The sequence below is a fragment of a genome, unplaced genomic scaffold (genome assembly GCF_019419815.1).
Source record: "Pyrus x bretschneideri cultivar Hongxiangsu unplaced genomic scaffold, Pyrus_bretschneideri_v1 Contig1, whole genome shotgun sequence".
Taxonomy (NCBI): domain Eukaryota; kingdom Viridiplantae; phylum Streptophyta; class Magnoliopsida; order Rosales; family Rosaceae; genus Pyrus; species Pyrus x bretschneideri.
Genome location: NW_025999390.1, coordinates 8362405 through 8375025, shown reverse-complemented (window position 1 = coordinate 8375025; position 12621 = coordinate 8362405). Strand labels below are relative to the sequence as shown.

The window sequence follows — 12621 nt, the reverse complement described above, 5'->3', positions numbered from 1 at the left end:
TTTGAATTATCCAATATCTACTTGCCGTGGGTCCGGAAGGATGCTGACCGTTCACTTTCTCTCCCTCCCCTCCACACCTCTCCTCTCCTCTCCTGCTACTCGCTCTTCCCTCTTTCCTCTACCCAAACATTACCAGTCCTCCTTCCATGGCCACTGCCTCACCCTTTGCCCGGGCATTGCCCCGAAGTTACCACCCTAGTGCTCGTCCTACACCTGCTGCATCTGCATCTGCCCGCCCCCTCCTCACTTCCCAGAAACCGCCGCACAGCTTTTACCATGCTCATGCTCCTGCTAATCCAATTCCCGTATCATCATCCGTTACTGTGGGGAGTTACCATTCTACCTCTCGGGTAATCCTGACGACGAGGTGCAAGGCGATGGAGGTGTCCGTGGAGGAAGGGTCGGCGTCAGGGGGAGGAGGAGGAGACAACTGGGTGCCGGTGGTGCCACTGGCGGCGCTGCCAAGGGGGGAGCGGCGGGTGATAATTCAGGATGGGGAGGCCATACTGTTGCTGTGGTACAAGGATCAGGTGTATGCTATAGAGAATCGGTCCCCTGCCGAAGGGGCTTACAGCGAAGGCCTTCTCAATGCCAAGCTCACCCAGGTAGGTAGCAATTATACACTTAGCACATTTTTGTAGTTGATTGAATAACGAATTAAGAGTTAACTATTGTGGGTGCAGGATGGGTGTATAGTTTGCCCATCAACTGATAGCACATTTGACCTGCTCACCGGCGGCATCAAGGAGTGGTATCCGAAAAACCCCGTGCTGAGAGTTCTTACACCCGCTTTGCGGACGCTTTTCGTTTACCCCGTCAAAACTGATGAAGAGAACATTTACATCAGCCTCGGCCCTGCTTCCGTTGATGCTGCCGCCGCTGCCGAGATTGTCTTCAGTGGCAAGGCTCAACCTGGTTTTACAGCCGCTGATGTCAATGTGGATGAGGTACTTTGTTTTTCTTCTTATTGATAACTTGCGGTGCAAGTGCAACGAGCCATTCCTTCTTACAGACAAATCACAGTGGTCTAGTCTGAATTTAACGTGTTCGCGTATGGTGTGTGATGTCAGGTGAAAATGGTGGTGGATGAGGATCTGGACGCGGCGTTCGGCTTCACGGGGAGGAATGAAATAATAAACGGGAAGGCGGCAGTGATCGGGTTCCTGTTGTTGTTAGATTTTGAACTCTTGACTGGGAAAGGTCTTCTTAAGGGGACAGGCTTCTTGGACTTTATTTACTCTGTTTCTAATGCTTTGCAGTAAACGTTTCCAAATGTTAAATAAAATGTTTCTTCCAATTCCCGGCATGAAATACACACACACACACACACACACATATAGGTTTTGCCACTTGTTCTTCTCAGTTTGGATGCTTTCTTAGTTTCCATATTATTTGTTATCACATGACTGCAATTTCCTGTTAAATTGTTGAATGTTGGTTGGTTTGGTTGGTTTGGTTAGTGTCTTTCGAATCGACCTAAAAAGGGTGTTGCTAGAAGACTTATTTTAAATCACTCCGTAGATCACATGGTATGGTCGATGATGGTTGGATTCATTCTCTAAATAAAAATAGAATCCAACCTTCAACCATCACGTCATGCGATTCACAAAATTGCGACGCCTCAATCGCTCTCCCTCACTCTCGGCATTCATTTTTTGTTTTGGGCATGCGGAGCTCATACAGACTTAAGTAAAAAGACATGAAAGCCCATCCACAAACGGCACACACGACCAATTTTCATTACTTTCATGGTAGTCGTGACGTTTCTCAGTTTTCATTCGAATCTTAAACCTCTCACTTCTGTCTGCCTGAGTCGCACAACAGCAGCTACGACCGTATATCACACACTAGTAAAATGATCCAGAAGCACCACTGCCTTTGCATGACTGTTGTGGCGCCGGAGTTTTGTATTAGATCCGATGGGGTTCATGAGACCATGTTATACGTCACATGATGTTCCATTTTCTTTTGTTGTTGGCCATATCTTGTAATGTAATTGCAGATGTCTTGTTCTTCAAAAAGGAAAAATTGAAGTAGAGAAAATGCACCCATCAAAGACAGGCTAACAAATAAACCCTGAAATATATATAAATTCTGTTGTGTTGAGTTTCTTTGGAAGACAATGGTTAAACAAACACAAACACAAACACAAACAAAAAAAAATCCAAGAAAATTATGTTGTATGGGAACCATGTGTCCGTGACGCCCAGATACCAAAAACTAGAAACCAGAAAACGAATAATATTGCCCAGTAGCGTGCAGGTCCATACTTGATCCTGGTGAGCACAAACTGCAACATATAAAACCAAAATGATTATTACGGTCTCATTCGGTCCATAATGATTCCAGTAGTTGTTGCATAGAATCAAAATTCCCTCAAATCTACGATTGGTTGAAAACAAAGCATAACACAACTTTCTTCAACCTATGAATATCAATTCAAATCTAAGTACAAGGTGGAAGGCAAGGAAATCACAACTTATGGTTCGTTTTTAGTTTTCACTTTTTGTGCTTGAGATAACGGGAAAGTATATGGGGGGAAAAGAGGGAGGAAGAAGGGTGGTGGGAAGGAAGGCAAACCATAAGAGTTTGTCCATTTTAATAATGTCTAATGAAATCCACACATAGACAGAGCAAAAACGAGAAAGGTATAATTACTTACAAAGCGAAAGAAAACCACAACTGTCAAAGCACAAATTCCTCCAAGGAGAATATGAAGACCGCTTCTGGCAGTTTTCTGCACAAAAAACTAGAGTTTATCAAATAATGAAATAAATGATGGTGATTAAAGGAAACTATATGGTGTAATACATGATTTATTTCTAAGAATGCCTTAATAGGAAAAGGCGAGGAAGTTGATTAAAGGCCCTTTTGACTTGATATGAAGAGAACTTTATCCTAGGAAGCACTTGTTTTATTTGAAAAAAGAAAGACTGTATAATTAAAAAGAAGGAAGACGAGGAACAAAGAGAATGGTCCACCCCCGAACACAAAACAGAATAAACACAAACAGCTCCAAAAGAGAAGGAAACACCCTAATAAAAACTTTAAGGCTGCCCCCTTCCAATCAAGCCAAATTAGGGAGAGGGAGATTCTCTTGAACTCAGGAGAAACCGAGATCCAATAATTCTACTTAAGACTGCAAGTAACTAGAAAAAGATTACAAATCATAATTCGATCTGTACAATAGACACTACCACAGCCTAAGCAATATAAACCACTGTTCTAAAAATCCCCATCTAGCCCGCCCAAATCCGCCTAGGCACCCACCTACGTCGCGACTCTCACTTAGACCGAAAATAGATAACCTTCATTTTGCATTTAATTTTTTCACAAAATTGTAAGAGATTTGTTGAACACTTAGATGATGAACACACATTATATGCTTGTTCCTGAAGTTTTCATTATGTTCTAATACTTTATTATCTATATATCATTCTATTTTTCAATTGATGTATCCCAATGCAATTGTGTACTGTTTAAGTATAAGAATGCACTTATTTATACGATATTATATATAATAAATTTACTTAAATTTGCCTAGTCCGCCTAGGCATCCCTAGCCAGCAGTCCAACTAGTGCCTAGCATCTTTTAGAAACTTGGTATAAACCAAAGTCTGAATAAATCCTAGTACACAGCTCCTTCCAGTCCATCATTACGCTTTTCACATATGATAGAATAACAGCCTGCAGGAATCACCCAACTTACAGGGTTCTCCCTATCAAGCTTCAACCACGACATACATGAACCTTAACCATACATAGTCCTGTCATTGTTGAATCTCGCTCTCTTTCTTCTGATTCTTACTTTCAAAGAGTTTAACTGATTGATTACATACCATTCCTTCCTCAGTCTCAAGCTGAAACTCAATCTTTGAACACCGAAGCCATACCTCAAAAAAAAAAATTTTGTCCCAAAGATCACATATATTCTAAAAATTGTGAAGGTGACCCATAATTTCTCTTAACCTCTAAGATCTTGGTAATGTTGTACTGTGATGAAACACAAACCCTAGGAAGCTAAATATGCGATATTGCAGAATAATATGAACTCAAACAAAACAAGCACTCACAACACACAAATCATTGTTGTTGAGGTTCGGCTAACTTTGCCTACTTCCCCATGTGATCCCTTGAGAAGACGAATAGCACAGATTACAGGAACTAGTTGAACCCTAGCTAAAACCCCAAAGCTGTGCTGACAATCCCTCTCTCACACCATACCTCTCAATACGTATTTTGCATGATAATGTGCTCTCAGAAACAGCCTAATTATATCACATAGGCCGTGGGGTTACATATCTTTTCATTTTTCAAAAAGAAGACTAGGTGGTTAAACCTAGTAAAACTAGGATGGTACTCTTTCTTTACTAATTCTACTCCTAGACCACCTAGGAATACCAGAGAAGATAGGTCTTGCAAACCAATCACAACACTTACAATTATGGTTCACCATAGAAGAAAAAAAAGAAATGAAAACAGAGTTCTTCCCCAATACTAATCAATCACCTTGATCAATCAGCTAGTTTTGCTAGTTAGTGGATTTCTTATCCACTTGTTGTAATTCCTTCCAGTGTTTTAATAAAATTCTATCGTTTCTTCTCAGGACAAAAAAAAATTCTTAATGTCTGTGAAAAAATTCAAATTTGACTAGCATGTAAAGATCAGTCAATGGTCCAATTAACACAAAGCTTGCAGAATTTAAAGGATAAAAATTCCTATCTGCACCATTCTTTTAATAATTGAATGACACCAAATCTAACGTACCTTCCCAACACGAGGAGCTATAAGCCATGCAAGAGTAACAGTAAGAAGCCCTGTAGCAAGCAGAATTCCAGTACCTTCCACAGCCCATTTGGTTGCAGGATTTTCAGCAGGAACAATGACAGGATTCAAAGGTTGTTCCGATACAACTTGTGAAATTGCAACAGAATTGCTATCTGTATTATTGTTACTACTGCTATTACCATATGGAGTAAACCACAGTGAAATTTCACTCAGTCGTTGCCTTCTGATAGCAGCTACAGCATCAGGATCTATACCTGTACATGTATTGACCTGTGTGGCATTGGCTTCCCCCCTAGCAGTTCTTTCCCTCAATGTTTCATACTCCTTTAAGGAGACCATAACCTTATTGAAGTCTGAAGGTCTGATATTTTTTGCAACATGTCCGCAGATTTCACAAACAGTGGATCCATGGTTGACAAACCATTTGAGTGCACAAGCGTAGTGTACCAGAGCAAGGTCATTTTTGCAAGAGCAACCAAGCTCAACTAACATGTCTTCATGGTGACATGAACCAGTCTCTAAATCAGCACTACATATGAAAACCTCTCCATCAGGGCTTATAAACTCCAAAAAACCAGATTCTTTTCCAACATTTTTCTGGGCGGATATATCACATTTAGGGACTACCGTGCTATGAGGTTTTACTTCCCCGTTGCTTATACATGCTTCTTGTAAAGGAGGAACAATACCCAAGAACCCTAACGCTGCATCTCCCCTTTTGTCCGATTCAGCACAATGGCACACGCGACAAGTTGGCAAGCCGGCCTCGTTGTCAAGACTATGGCATGCTTGAGTACCAATATCATCACTATGTCCAGGTGAGCTATCGTCCTCACAGGCTACAATGCTAGCTTCTGATAAGCTTTCCTTGCCCATCAAGTCAGTTGAGGTTTAATTTCAAGAGCGCAATTTGTGCTATTGAGTTATTGCACCTCTCTATTTTGGTATAATTCCGACATCCAGTGTACAATCATAAGAAACATAAGGCAAGAACTGTCATTCCATAGAATAATGGCAGGTAACAAAAATTCAGTTCCAGCTGTAAACAGAAGTTAACCCTCCAAGCATAATACAAGGGCCGGTAAAGAGACTAAAAAAGCCGGAAACATGAACTCTGCATCTCCTTGTAGCTTCTAATGAGACTTAATCTAAACATTGCTCCCACGTAGAGTCATTACGGTTAGATCCACAGACAAGCAAAAACAGCAGTGCATGGGAAATATGTCAGAGAGGCATGTCCACGACCAATTTATAATTAACAACATAAGATAAAAGCATGCTAAGATATTAACCGTAAAATCACAAACCTAAGTTGTTATATGAACATATACAATGTGAAGAAACCACAAACCTAAAAAGTAAACAGGAAATAGTTTAAGAATTATAAACCAAATAATAGAAAAAGAAACTATTACTGCAGGACAACCGCTAACATGACATCCCACACCCGTATTAAGGCCTCGTTTGGTATAGAGGATTGGATTGGATTGGATTGGATTGATTTGAATGGATAAGCTACAATTTTGTTAAACTAAATTTCAATTCACAGAGCCTCAATAGCAATGCATTGAAAAATCAAACCCCTATTAATAGAAAATCAAAACCCTATAACAATGTATAATTCAGAAAATCAAGTAGATGCAGAAAGAACTTGACAAGCAAAATCGATGAGGGGTGCTTACATTGCTCCTTTCAATTTTGTTGCCGCCGCCGCCGCCGCCGCACTAGACTGAAGAATCAGAGCACAGATATTAAGTGTTTGTGTGTTCGATTGTTGAAGAAAGAGCGGGCAAACAAGAGGGGGATAGGATAGGATTGGAATTGGAATTGGAATTGAGGTGTACGGCACCGGAAGCCTGAAGGCGAAGGGGATTGGATTGGATTGATGGTTGAAAACGAAATAGTGGGAGGGCTTTAGGGTTTCGGATTGGTAAAGCGAAATGCAAGAGCTGAGTGCAAAACCGTCGGAAAAGAGAGCCGACCTGAGATCGCAGGACTGGACAGTGAAGGGAAGGGATTGGTTGTGATTGTTCAGAAGTTTCAGTGTCCCCTTCATTATATTTACTGCCACCTGTCCCCACATCAGATAGTATTCAACACCGTCTACTTCAAGTCTGCCTTGTAGAATACAAAGATAAAATAGTTAACGGGAGGTTTCTCAAATTGGGATTTGGATTCCATCCGAATTTAAATTGTGAGGATTTTAGGGATCCTCTACATAGTCTGTAGTCAAAAATCGTTTAATTTTTTAATTTAAAATTAAACACAAGTATTACATGACGAAAACTGACTGAACGATGTACAATAAATAACTAGAATATGAAAATCTCTAGAATTCCTACAAAATAAATACGAAGAGAATCCTGTTCCCTCAAATTGGCCTCCTCCGTTGGTCCATCAATTTCGACTTCGATCAATTTGGTTCTTTTGTCTAGATTTCGTCAATTATGTTATTAATGTGCTAACGTAGCACAAATCATTTCTTGATTTCCTTTTCAATTAAATAATTATTTAGCGAGGATTTTATTACAAGTTTTATGCATTCTTAAACATAAATTAAAAACAATAATTCAATGATATCACATCATATAGATTAAAGAGTTAATCATGGACTTAATTGATTAAATTACGAGTCACACAATTTAGTCGAAAGGTCGAGACAAGTGGGAGTCTTTTTGGGATAATCTTAATTTTTTTTTTCTTCATAAACTATCCTAAATATATACATCATAATAGAAACCTAATACTAAAGGATTAGCCACTTGGTATTACGGTCTAGTAGTATTTATTTTTAACGTAAATAATATCGTATGTTCAAAAAATAAAATACTAAAGGATTATCCTTAGCGTAAATAATATCGTTTATTCAAAAAATAAAATATTAAAGAATTATGAGAGTTACAAAAACAGGGTAATAGAAGATTACAACTCCAAGAATAATAAGAGGAAGGGGGCATGCAAGCCCCATTTAATTAAATCTGAAAAAAAAAATTAAAACCGAAAACAAAACATATACAAGCGTCAAATCATATCCTCATTTTAATATCAACCAATTCACATAACTCAAATTACATAATCTACGATCATCCTTATATTTAAATTCAACAATTAAATTTAATTAAATATCTCTAGTCAGAATCAAAATTTTCACCAGAGCATCGTCCAAAGTATTTCCCCTTGTGAAAGCATGCTCAATAATGCAAATAAAAAAGCAAAAGCTGTTCGGACCGAGGTACTGTTTATTTTTTCTTTAAACGAAGGCCCAAATTTGTTCAGGTTGGTAAGTGGATATTGGCCCAACATAAAATGCCCAACATCATTTTTTTTCAAACACACGATACTACCAACATTAATGGGGGAGGGTGGACTTAACCTCATAATAGACTAGCAATGATGTGGTTCGAATTCGTCTTTGGTGAGAATTGAACCTAAGACCTCTCACTTACAAGTGAAAAGGAATATTACTAAACCATAATACTAAGTGGCAACCTCATTTTTTAGTTCAAACGGTTAGATTTTTTTTATTTCTTGAAAAAGTTGCGGAAGTAGACTTAGTCAGGTTGGCCAGAGCGCGCAATGTACTCTTCTTCTACGCCTAACTCTTTTTCTGCAGTTGAAATGAATTTAGTGTAAAATATTGTTTATAAATAAAAAATGAAAGGGTAAGCCGTGGTTTCGTATGGAACCAAAATGATGTCAAAGACTCGGATTTTACTTACTGTTGGCATGAGAGCCGCGTAAAATCCAATCCAAATGCGTTGAACTTTCCATAAAGACAGCGGTTGCAAGAAAAAGGCACCATATTTGAATCGAATTTAATAGGTCCCATTGGTTTAATGCAATGCGGGTGCCGCATTATCTATATACTTTATCAATACAATTACAAACCCACCGGAACACTCATAATTCTTTATACTATATTAATATATACGTGTGTGTATATATATATATATATATATGTATGACATGTTCCTTCCAACTCATTGTTCTTCTTGTTCATAAATTCTTCCTTTCGTTAATCTTTGCTAATTAACATATGGAATTTGAATATTTGGAGCAACCAATCTTAAGAGAAATCCAATACTCCCCTTCCCCTACAGCAATCATCAGCAGCACTGGTACGACATCAGCTTCTCCTGATCATCAATCATCAGATTCATCACCTTATGATGACTGCAACCGCGGCGGAGAATCGTCATTCTGTGCAACACTTGAGATGGAGGAGGTGCCAAAGAGCGAGTCCGAGCAGCTAAGGCTGTCTTGGCTACGCTCTCAAGTCATCGGTGCCGCTGCAGAATTCGATTCTCCTTTCGGGAGACGAGGACTCACCTACGCGGATCACACTGCCTCCGGACGCTCTCTTCTCTACATCGAAAACTTCATCGTCAAAAATGTCCTTCCCTTTTACGGTACGTATATCAACTCTGTATTATATCAAATGTTACGAGTAGTTGGTTGATCTCAAGAACAAACCAACTAATGAACGTGTGTGTTAACATGTTAAAGGGAATACTCACACCTGTGACAGCTTCGTCGGAAACCGGACGACGAAAATGGTGGGAGAAGCAGTCAAGTACTTGAAGAAATGCTTAGGGGTTGGAGCAGATGATGCACTCTTGCTGTGCGGCCAAGGCACTACCTCAGCAATCAAAAGGCTCCAAGAGGTGATGGGCATTGCAGTGCCGTCAACCCTAAGAGATAGAATACTGAGCAGTGATTTGATAGGCATGGAAGAGAGGTGGTTGGTTTTCGTCGGCCCTTACGAGCACCACTCGAACCTCCTCTCGTGGCGGCAAAGCTTAGCTCAAGTGATCGAGATCGGTCTAGACGAGGATGGCTTGTTGGACATGGAGGCTCTTAGACTACAACTCGAGTCGTACAAGTACGCCAACCGCCCCATTTTGGGTTCCTTCTCGGCTTGTAGCAATGTCACCGGAATTTATTCGGATACACGAGCAATCGCTCGTCTTCTTCATCAATATGGCGGCTTAGCATGCTTTGATTTCGCAGCAAGGTAAACCGACTACACCCCACTAGTCCTTTTCTTTCATCTTGTTTTTGCATACAAGCGATATCAGGAGACATGAATCGATCGCAGAAGAACCTCTATGCCTTTGTTAAATACATAAAGTCAATTCAAGTAGAACCTTTGGACATACAACTACTGCTAAATTTTTTTATTTTTATGATTTTTTATCAACTAGTTTGGTATACTGCTACTTGTTCTTATTTGATTAAATTGAACAAAAAATTGGTCAAATTAATTGAATGAATTTTGTTCTTAATTAATTAAATTCAAAATAAAAATTGGTTAAATTAAATTGAACAAAAAATTGGTAAAATTAATTAAATTAATTTTGTTCGTATACAAGCGATGTCGTATACTGCCACATGTTGTTATGTAATTAAACTGAATTTTTCTCGTGTTGGTATTGATTTGGTGTGTGACAAATAAATACAGTGGGCCGTACGTGGAAATTGAGATGAGGAGTGGACAGATGGACGGGTACGATGGTATTTTCCTGAGCCCACACAAATTTGTAGGTGGGCCCGGAACCCCAGGCATACTTGTGATGAGCAAGGCACTGTATCAGCTCAGGTCTTTTCCCCCGTCAACTTGTGGGGGTGGGACTGTTGCTTACGTCAATGGCTTCAATCCTGAGGTATTCCCTAATCCAAGTACTAATTTTTGGTTTTGCCAAAAGTTAGGATTAATTGTCAATCAATAACGAAAATCATGTGATCTGGTAATTGATTGACCACGCAAACAAGGTAATGTCCTTCTGCTGCTTCACGATTGTTTAATTTACAGATATGTCGTTAATTAATGTTTCTGATAATTGGAGCATTGATTCACGTAACATGTTGATGGCCTGAACTTGTCACAACCTAGAGCAACAATCCTACTAGGTAACATCGTTAGAACTTTCATCCAAAATAAAAGGTTAAAACGGAAAACTAAGAACATGATTTCGAACAGAATTACCGAAAAAGATCATTGCTCCACATTGTGACAACTTCAAATACTAAATACTCACAAATTTTTAATTCAGTCCAATTGGGTTAAAATTCAGAGACCACCCAATTTTCTCTTAATATTACATTCATACATTATCAATGACAATCATTATTAACAAAAATTAAAAAAGAAATGTTGTTTTCAGGCATTTATTAAATCAATTCTATCATTTATGTGACCATTCAAATTATCGGGCATCAAATTTGAACTCGAGACTTTCTCTAACAAAGCGGTTTAATGGCAACTAATATCACATATATTGTAGTTTTATCATATATGAAAGTTCATATATTATGTGACAAATGCAGGACACAGTGTACTGCGAGGACATAGAAGAGAGGGAAAATGGGGGTACTCCTCAAATCATCCAAACAATCAGGGCAGCCTTGGCTTTCTGGGTGAAGGAATACATTGGTTATCAAGTCATTGAAAAGAAAGAGCAACTCCATGTTAAAAGGGCACTAGAGAGGCTTCTCCCTAACCAAAACTTATGGATTTTGGGAAATACGAGCACCAAAAGACTAGCCATTTTGTCCTTCCTCGTTTATTCTACGACCAATTGCTCCTCAACGGCTGCCACAAAAACAGATATTGGCAGAGAGGGAGCTGACCAAGGGCTCTACATGTGGGGAGAGACAGGAAACAGCAGAGGCAAGCCCCTTCATGGGGGCTTCGTCGCAGCTCTGCTCAATGATCTATTTGGTATTCAGGCTCGAGGTGGCTGCGATTGTGCTGCACCCTATGGTCACAATCTCCTCAAAATTGATCAAACTCTTTCACATGCCTATAGATCTGCCATTCAGAAGGTAATTCCTAATCCCATTCATCTTCAACTTCTACCACACTAAGTTTTCAATGCTCAGGTAATGTTCTCTTGCCACACTTATGGCGACAGACTGTAAATCTAAATTGCAAATCCTGATGTATGGTCAAAATACCCAATTCGGCAAACATAAGATTTACTTATGATGTCATACAGTCCAAAACGAAACATGTTCTTACAAAGTTCAACGTTTAACAGAGAGTTTAAGATTACTATGGGTTCTAAAAAAATTATGTACAGGGCTATCTCGGAGTGAAACCAGGGTGGACTAGAATCAGCTTTCCCTACTACATGCCAAACGATGAACTGGAGTTCATTTTAGCTGCGCTGGAGTTCATAGCTATGTATGGACAACGTTTTCTTCCTTTATATAACTTCAGTTTGAGAAGTGGAAGTTGGACTTACAAGAAGAAGGCACTTCAAGACCTAATTGGGAAGACCAACTTCAACTTCGATGTCAATAGTTTGCCCATCCATGGGGACAATGCTACACAGGGAAAGTCATCTAAAGACGGAAACAACAAGCTGCTCACTAGATTTTCTTTATATCTAGAAACTGCTACAAACATTGCGAATTGCTTGCCCAAGTTTCCTCCTCAGCGTAGGCTTCTGGAAGACATAGACATCGACATGTTGTACTTCAGAGTCTAACAACAATTCTTTCATATATTTGTTAATTTTTATGATACATAGGGTTTCTTCGCAATATAAAATATGAACTTCATATTCGTTTATCTAAATTACATTTATAGACCTTGAATTTTGAACACTACTGTATTTGATCCATACAATCTAAAGTTGTGTTCATCCAGAAAATTTTATCCCAATGTCCAAAGAGAGTAAAAATTCTGACTTCTATTAACTTTACTAATGTGGTCACTTGCTAACCCATTATTTACCCACCCCTCTTATCCACTTACGGTTCCTCCTTATTTCAGGCTATTTTCTCAACAACCCCCTCCTAGTCCTACCCGTTCTCATCAACGACTCT

General features: G+C 39.2%; 3 protein-coding genes across 6 annotated transcripts; 2 read left to right on the top strand and 1 right to left on the bottom strand.

Annotated features, from left to right (window-relative positions):
- The first annotated feature begins 29 nt into the window (after window positions 1-29).
- On the top strand, window positions 30-1297 carry LOC125476897. The gene is made up of 3 exons (XM_048583517.1): window positions 30-605; window positions 684-947; window positions 1071-1297. The coding sequence occupies exons 1-3, from the start codon at window positions 147-149 to the stop codon at window positions 1260-1262; spliced, it is 915 nt and encodes a 304-aa protein (XP_048439474.1). The 5' UTR covers window positions 30-146; the 3' UTR covers window positions 1263-1297.
- A 746-nt stretch (window positions 1298-2043) lies between these two features.
- LOC125476892 lies at window positions 2044-6802 on the bottom strand. 3 transcript variants are annotated; one of them, XM_048583503.1, is made up of 4 exons: window positions 6471-6802; window positions 4768-5936; window positions 2663-2737; window positions 2044-2290 (listed from the first exon to the last, which is right to left on the bottom strand). In XM_048583503.1, the coding sequence occupies exons 2-4, from the start codon at window positions 5662-5664 to the stop codon at window positions 2174-2176; spliced, it is 1089 nt and encodes a 362-aa protein (XP_048439460.1). In that variant the 5' UTR covers window positions 5665-5936; window positions 6471-6802; the 3' UTR covers window positions 2044-2173. The 3 variants fall into 3 exon arrangements, with proteins under 3 accessions (XP_048439460.1, XP_048439464.1, XP_048439469.1); XM_048583507.1 differs by having other exon boundaries at window positions 4768-5781; XM_048583512.1 differs by having other exon boundaries at window positions 4768-5724.
- Window positions 6803-8745: 1943 nt separating this feature from the next.
- On the top strand, window positions 8746-12399 carry LOC103946835. Of its 2 annotated transcripts, none has more exons than XM_048583498.1 (5): window positions 8746-9197; window positions 9295-9802; window positions 10250-10451; window positions 11113-11613; window positions 11871-12399. In XM_048583498.1, the coding sequence occupies exons 1-5, from the start codon at window positions 8825-8827 to the stop codon at window positions 12279-12281; spliced, it is 1995 nt and encodes a 664-aa protein (XP_048439455.1). In that variant the 5' UTR covers window positions 8746-8824; the 3' UTR covers window positions 12282-12399. The 2 variants fall into 2 exon arrangements, with proteins under 2 accessions (XP_048439455.1, XP_009355903.2); XM_009357628.3 differs by having other exon boundaries at window positions 8749-9197; window positions 11116-11613.
- The last annotated feature ends 222 nt before the right edge of the window (window positions 12400-12621 follow it).